The 15,225-nt window shown below is 41.5% G+C and overlaps 1 protein-coding gene, 1 non-coding gene and 1 pseudogene across 2 annotated transcripts in view; all 3 read right to left on the bottom strand.

Annotated features, from left to right (window-relative positions):
* Positions 1 to 15,225, bottom strand: part of LRCH3 (leucine rich repeats and calponin homology domain containing 3) — a 101,801-nt gene that overhangs the window by 7,994 nt on the left and 78,582 nt on the right. The window contains 4 exon segments of the mRNA XM_054713894.1: positions 689 to 807; positions 2,577 to 2,684; positions 3,536 to 3,581; positions 9,099 to 9,170. Of these exon segments, the coding sequence (XP_054569869.1) occupies positions 689 to 807; positions 2,577 to 2,684; positions 3,536 to 3,581; positions 9,099 to 9,170 (345 nt within the window).
* On the bottom strand, positions 3,829 to 4,019 carry LOC129148641 (U2 spliceosomal RNA). The gene has a single exon (XR_008555641.1). It is a non-coding gene; the product is annotated as a U2 spliceosomal RNA (small nuclear RNA).
* On the bottom strand, positions 13,294 to 13,706 carry LOC103298743 (60S ribosomal protein L35a-like; annotated as a pseudogene).

Raw genomic sequence — 15,225 nt, 5'->3', positions numbered from 1 at the left:
AAGGATATCAATTATATAGATATGGCAGTCAGGCCATAGTGGTGCAAAATAAAACAACAGAAATTCATTTATAATTTTCTGATTAAAAAAACAACTAGCCCTAGCCGGTTTTGCTCAGTGGATAGAGCATCAGCCTGCGGACCAAAGGGTCCCGGGTTTTATTCCAATCAAGGACACATACCTCAGTTGCAGGCTCCTCCCGGCCCAGGCCCTGGTTGGGGTTCATGCAGGAGGCAACCAACTGATGTGTTTCTCTCACATCGATATTTCTTTCCCTCTCTCCCACTCTCTTTAAAAATCAATGGAAAAATATCCTCAGGTGAGGATTGAAAAAAACAACAAAAGAACTAGATTCTCTTTTAACTCCAAAATAAAAAATAAATACTATAAATGATGTGTGATATGTATATGAGTATATACATATAAATTATTATTACTCTTATAAGAATTCTTTACATGAAGCAGAAAAATGTTTTTAAATGAGTAGGGCCGGATTTAAAGAATTGAGCTTTATAGAATAACCCATCTCATTTTCCTAGTAAACAGTTGAAAGAATTTTAATAGCAAAATTACTTTTACATTCGTCACACAATGGGTACTTCTTTATTCTGTTAAAAATTCTAAGTCACATAAACAATTGATTACAGGATTATAATGAAAAAGTGTAATTTCAAGGTAATGTACACACTTTCCGTAGCTGATCTATTGATTCCAGTTCTTCTTCTCTCTGCCTTGAATTCTGTCTTGTTATGGGATCTGTAGAATCAGTGGTAGGTTCAGAAGATGAAAGAAGGGTTGAACCATGACCTAAAAAAATATTAATATGTAATACAGAAAGGTGATTTGCCAATGTTGGAAAAATACTCTGATCCACCTGTTCACAGTTTTCTTTCAAGTATAGCACTTTCTACTTCTGGATTAACTCTTAAAAAATTTATTATGCTAATTTTCAAATATACAAAATCGAAGTGAGAATAGTATAAAAAACCAACAAATGTCCATTACCCATTTGGCTTAACTACTTTTGTTTAATCACATCCAACTCATAATTTTATTGAAAAATAACACACATACAGAAAATTATACATAAATCATAAACGAGCACAATGAATTATCTTCACCAAGCGGACACAGCCAGGTAAATAAATGCACCATTACCAACACCCAAAGCTCTTTCTGACTCCTAACACCAGAATAGTTTCGTCTATATTTGAACTTTCTATGAATGAAACTATATTTATGTGTGCATGCTTTTGTGTCTTCTTTTAATAAACACTAAAAGATTTATCCATGTTGTATATGTTAATTTGATAATCTTCATTGCTTATATGGTATCCCACTGTATAGATATACCACAATTTTTAATCCATTCTATCATTGACAGACATTAAGTTTGGGGCTATTATGAAAAATGTTGCTATGAATCTTTTTGTACATATCTTTTGGTATACATGTATACATATTTCAGAAGGCAAAATTGCTAGTTATAGGCTATACAAATGTTCAACATTAGTAGATAATGTAAAAAGTTTTCCATACTAATTTACAATCTCATCAGTAGTATGTCTCTGGTTTGATTTTAAATCTCACTGCAAGTGCAACTATCAGTTACATTAAAGGTAGATTTGGATTTGAAATGTTTGATTTTAATTCCAAGTAGTAACTTCTTTTGGGACCAGGCAGAAATTTTTCATATTAACTAAAAACAAAAAACACACAAAAATGAGAAAAAAATTACAGATTCATTTATTTAAGAACATAGAAAGAAAAAATCTGAACGAGAGCTCATTATAGAGAAGAGAAACATTCTCTAAAGCCCTAAAAAAGCATTTTATTTGTTCAAACACTATAACCTGCTTTTAGGTGGTATGAAGAAACTCTCTTTTTTAAAAAAAAAACACAAAAAAACCAACTGTCTATATTAGAGAGAGAAAGGGAGAGAGGGAAAGGGTGGGGATGGGAGAAGGAGGGAGAGAGGGGAGGAGGGGCAGAGAGAGAGAGAGAGAGAGAGAGAGAGAGAGAGAGAAACATCAATTTGTTGTTCCATTTATTTATGCATTCATTGGGTGATTCTTGGATGTATTCTGACTGGGGAATGAATCTGCAACCTTGGTGTTTTGGGATGATGCTCTAACCAACTGAGTTACCTGGCCAGGGCCAAGAAACTTTCTAATTAAAACAAATTCAGACCCTGGCCAGTGTGGCTCAGCTGACTGGAGTGTCAACCTGTACACCTAAATGTGGAGGGTTCAATTCCTGGTTGTGGCATATGCCCGGGTTGCACATTCAATCACCAGTTGATGCAAGTGCAGGATGCAACCAATCGATGGTTCTCTCTCACATCGATGTTTCTCTCTCTCTCTCTCCCTTCCTCTCTTGAAAAATCAATTAAAAAAAATTAAAAACAACAAGTTCAAACAAGATTCTCCTGCTTTAATGTCAGTTAGATTACAGATAAATGCAGAATCTAAAGCTCTTGCCAAGGTGACATCTTAGGGTAGAAGTTTAAAAGCATGTAACAGTAAATGTCATTGTATAAAGCATTCCCTCCTCCTCCTTTAGTCACTACCTCCTACCTTTATTTGTTTCTGCCCTGACACCTGCTCGGAAAAGGAAGCTTTCAGGGCGCTGGGGCTGGTTTCTCTGGGTAGCAGCAGGAAAAGAATATGCAGGAGAATGATGAACTAAATCAGCACAGAAAGTAAATTAGATAAAAAGAGATGGAAAATCATTAAATATGAACAGACACATGTCACAAAAGTTCAATAAATGAAAAAAAAATTAAATATGGCAATGATATAAAAGGATAATAATTTTGTTAATACAAAATCTGGTACAGAAAAGTAACCCTGACAGCAGGAAGGCTGCTTGTGTGTATTTTTAATTGTCATGTTATTTTGGTATATCAATAAAGGTAGAATGAATGTTAACATATTGAATATAGTTTCTTGCAAACCTATACCACTGGCTAATTCATGCTCATTTGTTCATACCAAATGGCTGAATAGGTGAATAACCAGTTGAATTAAAAAATTTAAAATGTACAGGAAGTTCCCAATATTGTGTCTGATTTCTTTAAGAGGTAACTTATCAGCCAGGTGGGTACTTTAAAAATTGGGGATGGCCGAAACCGGTTTGGCTCAGTGTATAGAGCGTCGGCCTGTGGACTGAGGGGTCCCGGGTTCGATTCCGGTCAAGGGCATGTGCATTGGATGCGGGCACATCCCTGGTAGGGGGTGTGCGGGAGGCAGCTGGTCGATGTTTCTCTCTCATCGATGTTTCTAGCTCTCTATCCCTCTCCCTTCCTCTCCGTAAAAAATCAATAAAATATATTTTTTTAAAAATTGGGGATGGGGGGAGGGCACTTTGTAAAGTATATGATTGTCAAACCACTATGCTGTACCCCTGAAACTAACACAAAATAATACTGAATGTAAACTGTAATTGAAAAAAAAAAAAGAATACTTTATGAGGGAAATCCTGGTAAAGAATTATAATCTTGATGTGGTGAGAACTGCACCTTTGTATCTATTACCTGTTTCTGTTGTAGGTGAACTTGATACAGCATTAGATCTGTCATTCTATGGAGAAAAAGAGATATTATCAATACTTATTATTCAAGAAGAGGCACTCTCCACATTTATGGGAACATTAGGATTATAAAAGAGAAAAAAACCCATGCAACTTCCCTTCAAAATTAAGTCTAGAAATGAAAATTTCGCCGAAATGGGTTTGGCTCAGTGGATAGAGCGTCGGTCTACGGACTGAGGGATCCCGGGTTCGATTCCGATCAAGGGCATGTACCTTGGTTGAGGGCATGTCCCCAGTGGGGGGTGTGCAGGAGGCAGCTGATCGATGTTTCTAACTCTCTATCCCTCTCCCTTCCTCTCTGTAAAAAATCAATAAAATATATTTTTTAAAAAAAAGAAAATTTGGACTACTGATTTAATTTTATATGTTTTTTATACTTATAAGAACAGGTACTACGCAAGATCTTAGCCAAAAGGCTAAGAAGTGATTATATATATATATTTTTAAGGCCAAATTTTTTATTTCTATAGAATACAAGGTTTATGTATTGCATTCTCTAAAGACAGTCCATATAATAAGCCTTTCTTATAACTGAAAAAAGATAATCATTTATTGGGAAATGCACAGGAAAGAATAAAATTTTAGTTTATAATAGTATTTTTCTGGTATAGTTTCTAAAGTATTCTCCCCTCTCCTCTGCAGAATAAAATTTAATGTGTTAAAACAGATTGATAAAGGTTTTTTATTTCAGTTAGGATACAAGGTGTTTAAATATTATAGATAGCTGTATTTCTAGACTAGAATTTGAATCCAAGATGTTTTTAATTCATTGAACAAAGGAACTGTAAAAAGGAAGAAGAGGTAGGTCAAATGGTATAAAGTTTACCTAAATAAAGGAAAGTGTAGTTAAACTAATTTAAAAAGAAGTGTTGGGCCTGGATAGTGTGGCTCGGTGGTTGAGTGTACCCATGAACCAAGAGATCACTGGTTCAATTCCCCGTCAGGGCATATGCCCAGGTTGTGGGTTCCCTCCCCAGTAGGGAGTGTGCAGGTGGCAGCTGACTGATATTACTCTGTCATGGATGTTTCTATCTCTCTCTCCCTCTCCCTTCTGCTCTCTCTCAAATCAATAAAACATAAAAAAAGAGTGTTGGCGCGCCCCTGGGTCTGGGAGAGGCCACGGCCCCCGGGTCCGGGTGAGGCCATGTGTCCTTGGATCCGGGTGAGGTCTCGCCCACCTAGGTCCGGGTGAGGTCTCGCGCACCTAGGTCCGGGTGAGGCCACGCGCCCCTGGGTCTGGGAGAGGCCACGCGCCCCTGAGTCCGGGTGAAGCCGTGCCCCTGGGTCCGGCCGAGACCAAACCAGAGGGAGTCGGACCTCCGTTACCACCATTTGTCCACCATCCAGAGCTGAGGGGTCAGTGCTGACATGTACACATAAGGAACTGGTGGACATTGAAATTGGGTCTCTAAAGAACTGTTGGTCCAGAAAGAAACTCACTACAGACTGATTCATTTGCCTGTCAGCATAACTATTATTGCTCGTCTCACATTCAGTTCTTATAAGTATATCTCTAGTGACACATGATCTCGCTCATCTAGGGGAAATGATGAACAACATAGACTGATGAACAAGAACAGAACCAGAAACAAGGAGGCATCGACCGGACTATCGGGCCTCAGAGGGAGGAGAGGGGAGGTTGGGGGGAGGGGGGAGAAATCAACCAAAGGACTTGTGTGCATGCATATGAGCCTATCCAACGGTTAAGTTCAACAGGGGGTTGGGGCATCCGTGGGGAGGGGTGTGGGATGGGAATGGGGGGATGAGGACAAATATGTGACACCTTAATCAATAAAGAAATTAAAAAAAAAAAAGAGTGTTGGGCCCAGTCAGTATGGCACAATGGTTGAGCTTCAACCCAGGAATCAGGTCATGGTTCGATTCCTAGTCAGCACACATGCCCGGAGTTGTGAGCTCGATCCCTAGTAGGGGGCATGCAGGAGGCAACTGATCAATGATTCTCTCTTATCATTGATATTTCTCTCCCTCTCTCCCTCTCTCTGAAATCAATAAAACATAAAAATTTTAAAAAAGAAGTGTTGGCTGACTGGATTAAAGATGTTGAAGAATAACAGGGTACTAGAATAATAATATTTTAGGCCTTGATATCTAATTATACTCAAAAATTTAAATAAAACTTACAATAACTATGACACATTTTGAACAGAATGACTTTAAAACACACATACATATCTGCTTCCATCCCCCCCCTCCTTCTTGGTTTCATTATTTCCAGAAATCTTTTAAAAAAAAATAGATTTTTACTGATTTCAGACAGGAAGGGAGAGGGAGATAGAAACACCAATGATGAGAGATAATCATTGACTGGCTGCCTCCTACATGACCCCTACTAGGGATCAAGCCTGCAAACCAGGGCATGTGCCCTTGACGGGAATCAAACTCGGGACCCTTGAATCCACAGGCCGACACTCTATCCACTGAGCCAAGCCGGCTAGGGCACTTCCAGAAATCTTTTATTTCTAATTGGAGTTGGGTCAGATGAAATGGAATTTTAACTGCAAAAATAAATCCATAAATAGGAGCCATGCTGTTTGAGTAAATTCTTAGACTGATCTGGAAGACAATTTTGTGGTAACTATTCCTTGATCTGATACTCTTAGTCTGAGAACTAAGATTTAAAAAGCAAGCTGCATTCTTGAGTAAAGTAATGTATAACATTCTCATTAGTGAAAAAGAGAACATGTTCAACAAGTTTTACAGATGGCAATAAACTAAATTTAGAATGTTGAGAAGAAATAGAATTTAAATAAATTTAACTTAAAATAACAAGAGGAACTACTAAGAGAAATTTACACGCAAATGAGGCAAAAGCTGGATATCTTTATAAAGAAACAAAAGACTATCCTTATTTTTTAAAAATATGAGCTAGAAAGGAGAAAGCTGATTAGCTAAAGACTTGTTCAAGGACCAATGGCACAAACAGAAAAATGGAAAAGGTAGAAATTATTCCATATATATTTAGAAAAAAATTTTTGAGGAAAAATATTCTTTAGGAATTTAAAAAGACTTATTAGTAGGAGTTAGGCTAAGGGAAAAAAAATGATAAAGTTAATCAGCAACTTTATTAGATGAGAGAAGGAAGAGTAGAAAAAATTCCACTGAATGGCAGGAAATGTTCTCTACCTCCCAAAACACCAAAAGACAATACACAGTTAGGTGTAATGAAAAACAAAGCTAGAATAGAGGAAAGATGTAAAATGATGATTTAAAAAATGTAATTTTATTAAAACTACTAGAGGCCCAGTGCACAAAATTCGTGCATGGGTAGGGTCCCTAGTGACTGCCAGCTGGGACCTTCCTTCCCTCAGTTGCCTGACGGCACTGCCACTGGCCGGGGCTTCCCTTCAATCCTCCCTTCCCCTGGCGGTTGGCTGGCTGGCCCCACCCTCTGGTCGAACTTCCGAACTCTGGGTTGAGGGGACAATTTGCATATTAGGCTTTTATTATATAGGATAAATCTAAGTGACTTGCATTCAAGGATATTAAAACGATTAGTTTAAAGCACTCACAAGCCACTGACTAAATTTCAGAATTCTTGCAGAACTGAAGAGCAAAAAAAGCAAACCGACATAAACTCAACTTTTATCCTGGTTAAGCAACAACAGAAATAAAATCACACTAACTATAGTGTATACCTTCCGTAAAGTAACTGGATATCAAAAAATAAAGACTAAATCTTTAAAAACGAATCATTTGACTGTGTAGCACATCTGATAAAAAGTTAGACTTACAATTTTGGTAAATTTCCATCTGTTCTTTCTCGACTCTGATTTAGAATAAGCCCCAATGTCCTAAACTGTCCATTAAGTGTAATGAATTAAGTTTTCTCCTCTACAACTAGAATGGTACCAGTTATAGAGCTTACTTGAGAGAATTTTGGAAACAGTCCTTCAAATAATTTTCTGTATTGCTGCTCAAATAAGGAACATAGCTGAGAAAGGCTAGCAAAGGGTTAACACAGAAGAGAATTATACAGGCAGTCCTCGGGTTATGTCGCCATCTGCCATTTTATAAAAAAAAGTTCCGTCATTTCGACCTATGTACATATGTGCTTTATGTTTTTTATTATTTATTTACCACAAGTAAAGGTCAGGAATTGTTATCTTTCTTTTAAATTTTTTTTTACTGTTTCACTTCATTACTGCTGTGTATGTGCTCCATGTGGGTGACGTAGGTGCTTATGTAGGTGGGTTCCGACTTAGGGCGAAAATTGCGTTATGTTGCGCCATAGGAACGGATCTCCGATGTAACCCAAGGACCTACTGTCAAGTTTTTTCACTAGTCATTCAGGTACCTGTAGCATCAGAGGGGTTTATCAGGTTTACAGATGTTATAAAGCTGGGGTCAGCATTTAGAAGAACATGATGTAAGAATTTGAAAGTACTCTGGTCCATTAGAGAAGTAAAAATGTTCAAAAAATCAAAATTAAGTATTTTGGAAAACAAACGATATAAGATGTAGAAATTTATCTAAATTTAGTTAATTCTCATTTAACTAAAACATTTGAGAATTATAACAGATACTGAGCAAATGAATATTGAAATGGAAAAGGCCAACCTAATGCTCTGTAAGATGTGTGAAAAACCCTTGTTTCATGCTCAGCCCCAGGCGCGCTCTAAGGAGAGGGATATGTGTAGCTGGAGACAGTGGAGCCAAAATGGGAGGCAGAGAACTTGTGAAAGTTCCTAAGGCTGGGAAAGGCATGTAAAAGGATCAGAGTTTATTTAAGGATAAGACAAGGGTGACATCATATTAATTTTCAAATATAAAGAATATTTGAAGACTGCTATTTACTAGAAAATCTCCCCTCTGGAAAGAAATATGCATAAACCACAGGAGGACAGACAGAAGTTAGAAAAGGAGAGGATCTTGACAGTGAGGATTATTAATCATCTCATGTATCATATGATAACAAAGATGGAATTACCATCCCTATGGGCCTTTAAAAAATAATATACTACAGGTTCTTTATTTAGGTTTCCAGGTTAGATGATCTCCATCACAACTATTCCAAGTATGCTGCTACGCACAAAAGCAGCCACAGATAATACATAAACAAATGGCAGTGGCTGTGTAGCAGCAAAACTATTTACCCAAACAGATCTCCTAGAGCCACTGTAGAGGGTTTTGGCAGTAATAGTTTGAGGTCTGGAACTCAAATTACTTTGCATGTACAGTAGTATCAGAGTAAATTTGATATTACGTATTAGTCAAAATAAAATAACTCATGACAAAAGAAAAACTGATAAGAAAATGAGAATGACATTTATAAAGAATTAACACAGGCTTTATGACTGTTTCTGGTATGATAAAACTTTTACAAAACTTCAAGTGAAATTAACGTTAAACTCAAATAGTTTAAGTACATTTCATGTAACCCTAGATGCCAGACTGCTTACTGTTAGACCAATCCATGGGAAAAGTTAAGACCTCCACTACATACCACCCCCCCAAAGTTCCTGGTAAATTACAATAACAAAAGATACCTTAAGAGGTGTGAAGGCAGAAGAGTGAGGCAGGGTACCAGCACAGCCCACTTGCTTCAACCCTGACAGCAACTAAATTTCAAAAGAGAAAGAGAAGAAACAGAAGGCAGGATTTATGTTAGCAAAATGTCAGGCAGGCCCTGGCCAGTGTAGCTCATTTGGTTGGGCATCATCTGATGAACCAAAAGGTTGCTGGTCTGAATCCTGTCAGGGCACAGGCCCCAGTTGCAGGCTAGATGCCCAGTGGGGGTAGGGGGGGTCGTGCAGGAGGCAGCCAATCCATTGATGTCTTACTCTCACATCAATGTTTCTCTCTCTTCCTTCCCTTCTCTCTAAATATCAATTTTTAAAAATCTTAAAAAAAAAAAAAAAAAGTCAGACAGGCAGGCAAGCAGATCTGGTCAGTAAAATTAGAAAAGGAAGGGTCATTTACAAACTTTCAAATGGTGTACTAAGATATTAGTAGTGCAAAAAGAATACTGGGGGGTGGGGGTAACCCTATCTATATATATAAAAGCCTGCCCTAACTGGTTTGGCTCCATGAATAGAGCGTTGGCCTGCGGACTGAAGGGTCCCAGGTTCGATTCCGGTCAAGGGCATGTACCTTGGTTGCGGGCACATCCCCAGTAGGTGTTTCTCTCTTATCGATGTTTCTAACTCTCTTATCGATGTTTCTAACTCTCTATCCCTCTCCCTTCCTCTCATTAAAAAAATAATAATAATAAAATAAAATAAAATAAAGCCTAAGCAAGTGGTCGGCAAACTGCGGCTCGTGAGCCACACGTGGCTCTTTGGCCCCTTGAGTGTGGCTCTTCCACAAAACACCATGGACTGGGCGAATCTATTTTGAAGAAGTGGTGTTAGAAGAAGTTTTAAAAATTTGGCTCTCAAAAGAAATTTCAATCGTACTGTTGATATTTGGCTCTGTTGACTAATGAGTTTGCCGACCACTGGCCTAAGCGACTGGCCGACCGTTTGACCAGTAGCTATGACACACACTGACCAGTAGGGGACAGATGCTCAACACAGGAGCGGAAACCACAGGCATGGAAACATGGGACTGATGAATCTCAGAGGGAAGTGGGGAGGGGGGAGGGATAGGGTGGGGAGAGATTAACCAAAGATCTTATATGCGCACTAGAGGCCCGGTGCGCAGATTTGTGCACTGGTGGGATCTCTCAGCCTGGCCTGTGCCCTCTCGCAATCCAGGACCCCTTGGGGGATGCAGAGAGTCAGTTTTGGCCCGATTCCTGCAGGCCAGGCCAAAGGACCCCACTGATGCACGAATCCGTGCATGGGGCCTCTAATCATTTATAGAAGTTTCCACCTGTATAATTTAAACTATTTCAACACCTCATACCACATCAAGAAATTAAAGGCATGATTTATTAAAAACTATGCTATATATATATATATATATATATATATATATATATATATATATATATATATAAAAGCCTAAGTGACCGGCCAACTGGTAGCTATGATGCGCACTGACCACCAGGGGGCAGACACTCACCACAGGAGCAGAAACCCCAGACATGGAAACATGGAACAGATTGACAAATCTCAGAAGAAAGGGGGGAAGGGGAAGGGCGGGAAGAGATTAACCAAAGATCTTATATGAATACTAGAGGCCCGGTGCATGGATTCGTGCACCGTTGGGGTCCCTCAGCCTGGCCTGCACCCTCTCCCAATCCAGGACCCCTCAGGGGATGTCAGAGAGCTGGTTTTGACCCAATACCCGCAGGCCAGGCTGAGGGACCCCACCAGTGAACGAATCCATGCACTGGGCCTCTAGTTTAGAAATAAAACTGAGAACATCATGTGTGGTTATTTTAGCAAAATAGCCTTGAAACTAATGAGTTCTGAGTGTTCCTATGATAGAAGAAAAAAAAAGTCCAGCCAAAGAGGTCATTTTAATTGAGCAGAACCAGCATGGAAGAACAATATTTTTTCAAAATTAATCCAAATTAGATGTATTATATTTAATAGTTCTGATGTGAGAAGACAGAACATGAGAATTCTGCATCACACCTTAAGGATGAACCAGCATTTCATTTCTACCTCTGAGCAAGTCCTTTTCTTTAAATCCTTTATCCATTCACCACCCTACATGTAACTAATGAGAGAGAGTGTTAGTATTTATTGTACATAATTTTGATTACAGATAAAAGCTGCTCAAAACATGACAATTTTTTCATTTGGTGATGGATGGAAATCAGAGAAGACAGGACTTTCACAAAGGGTGTTGGATAAGACAGTACCTATTAAAACAACAAAATGCCAAAGGCTTAATGATATTAAAGACTTTATTAGTTGAATAATTTTAAGAAATTTAAATTAGGAACACAAATATCTGAATCATGGGACAGATGAACAAGAACACATGTGGGTGTTTAGAAAATAAAGGTGTGTAGGTGGTCAATAAAGTAAATACAACTATTTTTAATGAGAGTTGATAGCAATGTCTTTCCTCACCCCACCCCACCCCACCCCACCCCACCCCACCCCAAAGCATGTAGCATATATAGTACAACATAATCTATCTTAAGGCAGAAAAAAGTGAAGAAATATACCAAAGAACAACAGTAATACAATGTGTATACTTTACCTGTTGAGATTTCCAGGGCCTCCTTATAATCAAATTGTTAGGTCTGATCAAATAATTGAGTCGATATCCCCTCCCCTGGGAAACTGACCTTTAGATCATTTCCCAACTGATATTTCCTTTCACTCAAATCACATTCCATTTGCTAAGACCAGTAACTTTACACTCTGACTTGCCCAGGATCTGGACCTGCCCAGCGAATTCCCAGACAAAAAAGCCCGCCTAGAGTCCTTAAAAACCTCTGACTCCCCGTCCCTGGGTTCTGGTGCCATTTTGGGGCTCAGCCCATCTGGTTTTCAGATAACTTAATCCTATATAATAAAAGGCTAATATGCAAATAGACTGAATGGCAGAACAACTGAACAACCAGTAACTATGATGTGCAATGACCACCAGGGGGCGTGTGCAGAACATGGCGGGCGTCGCCTGCGGCAGAATAGTGGAGCAGGTGAGCGGGGGCGCCCGACCAAGGTGGGGCACCAGTCACTGACTGTCATTGGGGCGAGCCTCTGGAGGTTACTGAAAACTCTTTGCTCCTGCACTCTGCGGTCCCACCTGGTGCTCGCACCTGCTGCCGGTGCTGGCCCTGCTTGCACCCACTGCCGGCGCTGGAGTCACCATTTGCACCCGCTACCAGTGCCCGGTGCCGGCCCGATTGCTCAGCGCCATCAGCAGGTGTGAGTGGCGAGTGCCGGCCCCGATCTCCCTTAGGGCTTCTCCACCTCCCCCCTGCTCCTGAGGGGCAATTGGGGCAGAAGCCGCCACTCGCACTCGCTGACGGCACTGGCCCCGCTCGCACCCACTGCTGGCGCCAGCACCAATCACTCCACGCCGTCAGCGGGTGTGAGCAGGGCTCAGAGTCATCAGCACATGGGAGTGGCTGCAGCAGGAGTGGGGCTGCTGGCAGACAGAGGACCAGGGGGCTGCAGCAGGAGGGGCCGGGTGGGAGTGCAGAGGATGGGCTGAGATCTGCCCCTGTGCCCACTGCAGCCTCACGGCCCACAGTTCCTTTCAAGGTGCACGAATTCGTGCACTGGGCCCCTAGTAAATTTATAATTCTTTACCTCTTTTGGCCTCATGCATACTTCCTTTGGTGACACTACCACAAATGTACTAGAATTACTGTCAATTTCAAATATAAAAGGGCTAAAAGCCATTATTTTGGCAAAGAAGGAAAAAAGGAGTGGAGGGAAGAGAAAGTATCTAGAGATGGGATATAGATGCAGATGGGACACAGATGAAAGCAACAGAAACCTGAAGGGCAGCTCCAAGAGAATGTGAGTACAACTGACATTAAATATTACTAATACTTATTCCCAGTGGGGGGCATGCAGAAGGCAACGGATCAATGATTCTCTTTCATCATTGATGTTTCTCTCTCTCTCTCTCTCCTTCTTTCCTCTATGAAATCAATAAAAAATATATTTTAAAAATAATAAAAAAATAAAATGTGACTTTTTTTGCAGTGTTGGACACTATTTGGCACACAAAAATATGTGAGACATGGCCTTTGGCACGCCCTCCCCCCCCCACCTTTTTAAACAAGAGAACAAATCCATTTTATTTATTTGCTCTTCAATAAGTTTAAATCCTTGAGGGGTACAGCATTACACAGATTCTGTGTCCAATGGCCTTATTAGCAAGGAGGTTGCTTCAGAATTTAGATCCAACCATGCCACTGTTTCCATGAGCATGAGTTACCTTTCCCCAGATTACTTTGGTTTTGTTCGGTTTGCCACCAGGAGTCACTGTGTTGTTCTTTAGTTTGCACACGTAAGTACATCTCTTGCCTAGACAGCATTCAGTTTCACCTCAAGCATAAACACCTTCAATTTTAAGAAGAGCTGTGTGGGCCCTCTGGTTCCGGAGACCCCACTCATGGCCAGTGAAAATGGCCTTGGACCACAGCCTCCAGTTACATCTGTCGCTATGGAAGCCCTGTTCCAAGCAGGCCTCCTCAGGCTCCAAGATGGGAGAAAGAGTAAAGGCCATCTCATTTAGGGGAGACATGAATACTGATAACTAAAGTACAAGTGTACGTGTCTTGAAATGGCTGAAGGCCATTTCAAATTTCATGCTAAGGGGATTTGTATTGTTTCAAATCCCACTTTTTCCTTGACAAAAAAGTCTGGGCACTAAGACTTATCCTATCGAACAAAGAGGGAATATGCTAATTGATCATCACACCCTCACAAAGATGGCGGCACCCACAGCCAATAAGGAGGGAATATGCTAATTGACTGCCACGCCCTCAAAGATGATGGCGCCCACAGCCACAAGATGGCAGCGCCCAGTCCCCTCAGCCCCGCCAGGGCGCCTGCCTCCAGAGTCCCCCAGTCCCCTCAGCCCCCCATCCGCCCAGGGCCAGCCCGAGGCACAGGCAAGCCTCGGATGGTGGCTGCCAGCTGACACCCGAGGTACAGGCAAGCCTCGGATGGCGGCAGGTAACCAGGGCTGGCCGAGGCTTGCGCTGTCGGCAATGGCAGCAGCAGAGGTGTGATGGGGCGTTGCCTTCCCCTGATTGCCGGGTCGCCTCCCGCCCGAGGGCTCCCGGACTGTGAGAGGGGGCAAGCCGGGCTGAGGGACCCCCCCCCTCCGCCTAGCCTGCACCCTCTCCAATCTGGGACCCCTTGAGGGATGTCCGACCACCCGGCAGTTGGACATCCCTCTCACAATCCAGGACTGCTGGCTCCCAACCACTCACCTGCCTCTGCCTGATTGCCCCTAACTGCTTCTGCCTGCGAGCCTGATCACCCCTAACCACTCCCCTCCCAGCCTGATTGATGCCTAATTGCTCCCCGGCTGGCCCAATTGCCCCTAACTGCCCTCCCCTGCTTGCCTGGTCACCCCCAACTGCCCTCCCCTGCTGGCCCGGTCACCCCTAACTGCCCTCCCCTGCTGGCCTGGTCTCCCCCAACTGCCCTCCTCTGCTGACCTGGTCTCCCCCAACTGCCCTCCTCTGCTGGCCTGGTCACCCCTAACTGCCCCCTCCCTGCTTGTCTGATCGCCCACAACTGCCCTCCCCTGCAGGGCCTGGTGCCCCCCAACTGCCCTCCCCTGCAGGCCATCTTGTGGCAGCCATCCTGTGTCCACATGGGGCAGCCATCTTATGTCTTGGAGTGACGGTCAATTTGCATATTACTCTTTTATTAGATATGTATATCCTTAAATCTCATCTTGTTTTTCAATTATAGTATGGGAGGCAATACAGCATGGTGTTTAATGCCGGTTCTCAAGTCAACCAAATCTAGACTTAAATCAAGCCTGGCACTTACTAGCTATGTGATCCTGGACAAGTTACATTCTGGACAAGACACATTCTGTGCTTCAGTAACCATTTGTAAAATGGTGATAAACTAACCTTAAGGTTGCTGTGAGGAGAAAATGAGATAATTCTGGTAAGCTGTCTGAACCATCAAAGGTTCTCAATATCTGCATTGATTTAAATTATTAGTTGCTTCTCATGCCAATTAATTTCCACTAAAACCCAGAAGTTGGTGGTTACATTTATCTATA

The sequence above is a fragment of the Eptesicus fuscus genome, chromosome 3, assembly GCF_027574615.1.
Source record: "Eptesicus fuscus isolate TK198812 chromosome 3, DD_ASM_mEF_20220401, whole genome shotgun sequence".
Classification (NCBI taxonomy): domain Eukaryota; kingdom Metazoa; phylum Chordata; class Mammalia; order Chiroptera; family Vespertilionidae; genus Eptesicus; species Eptesicus fuscus.
This window is presented reverse-complemented; position numbering and strand designations above follow the sequence as displayed.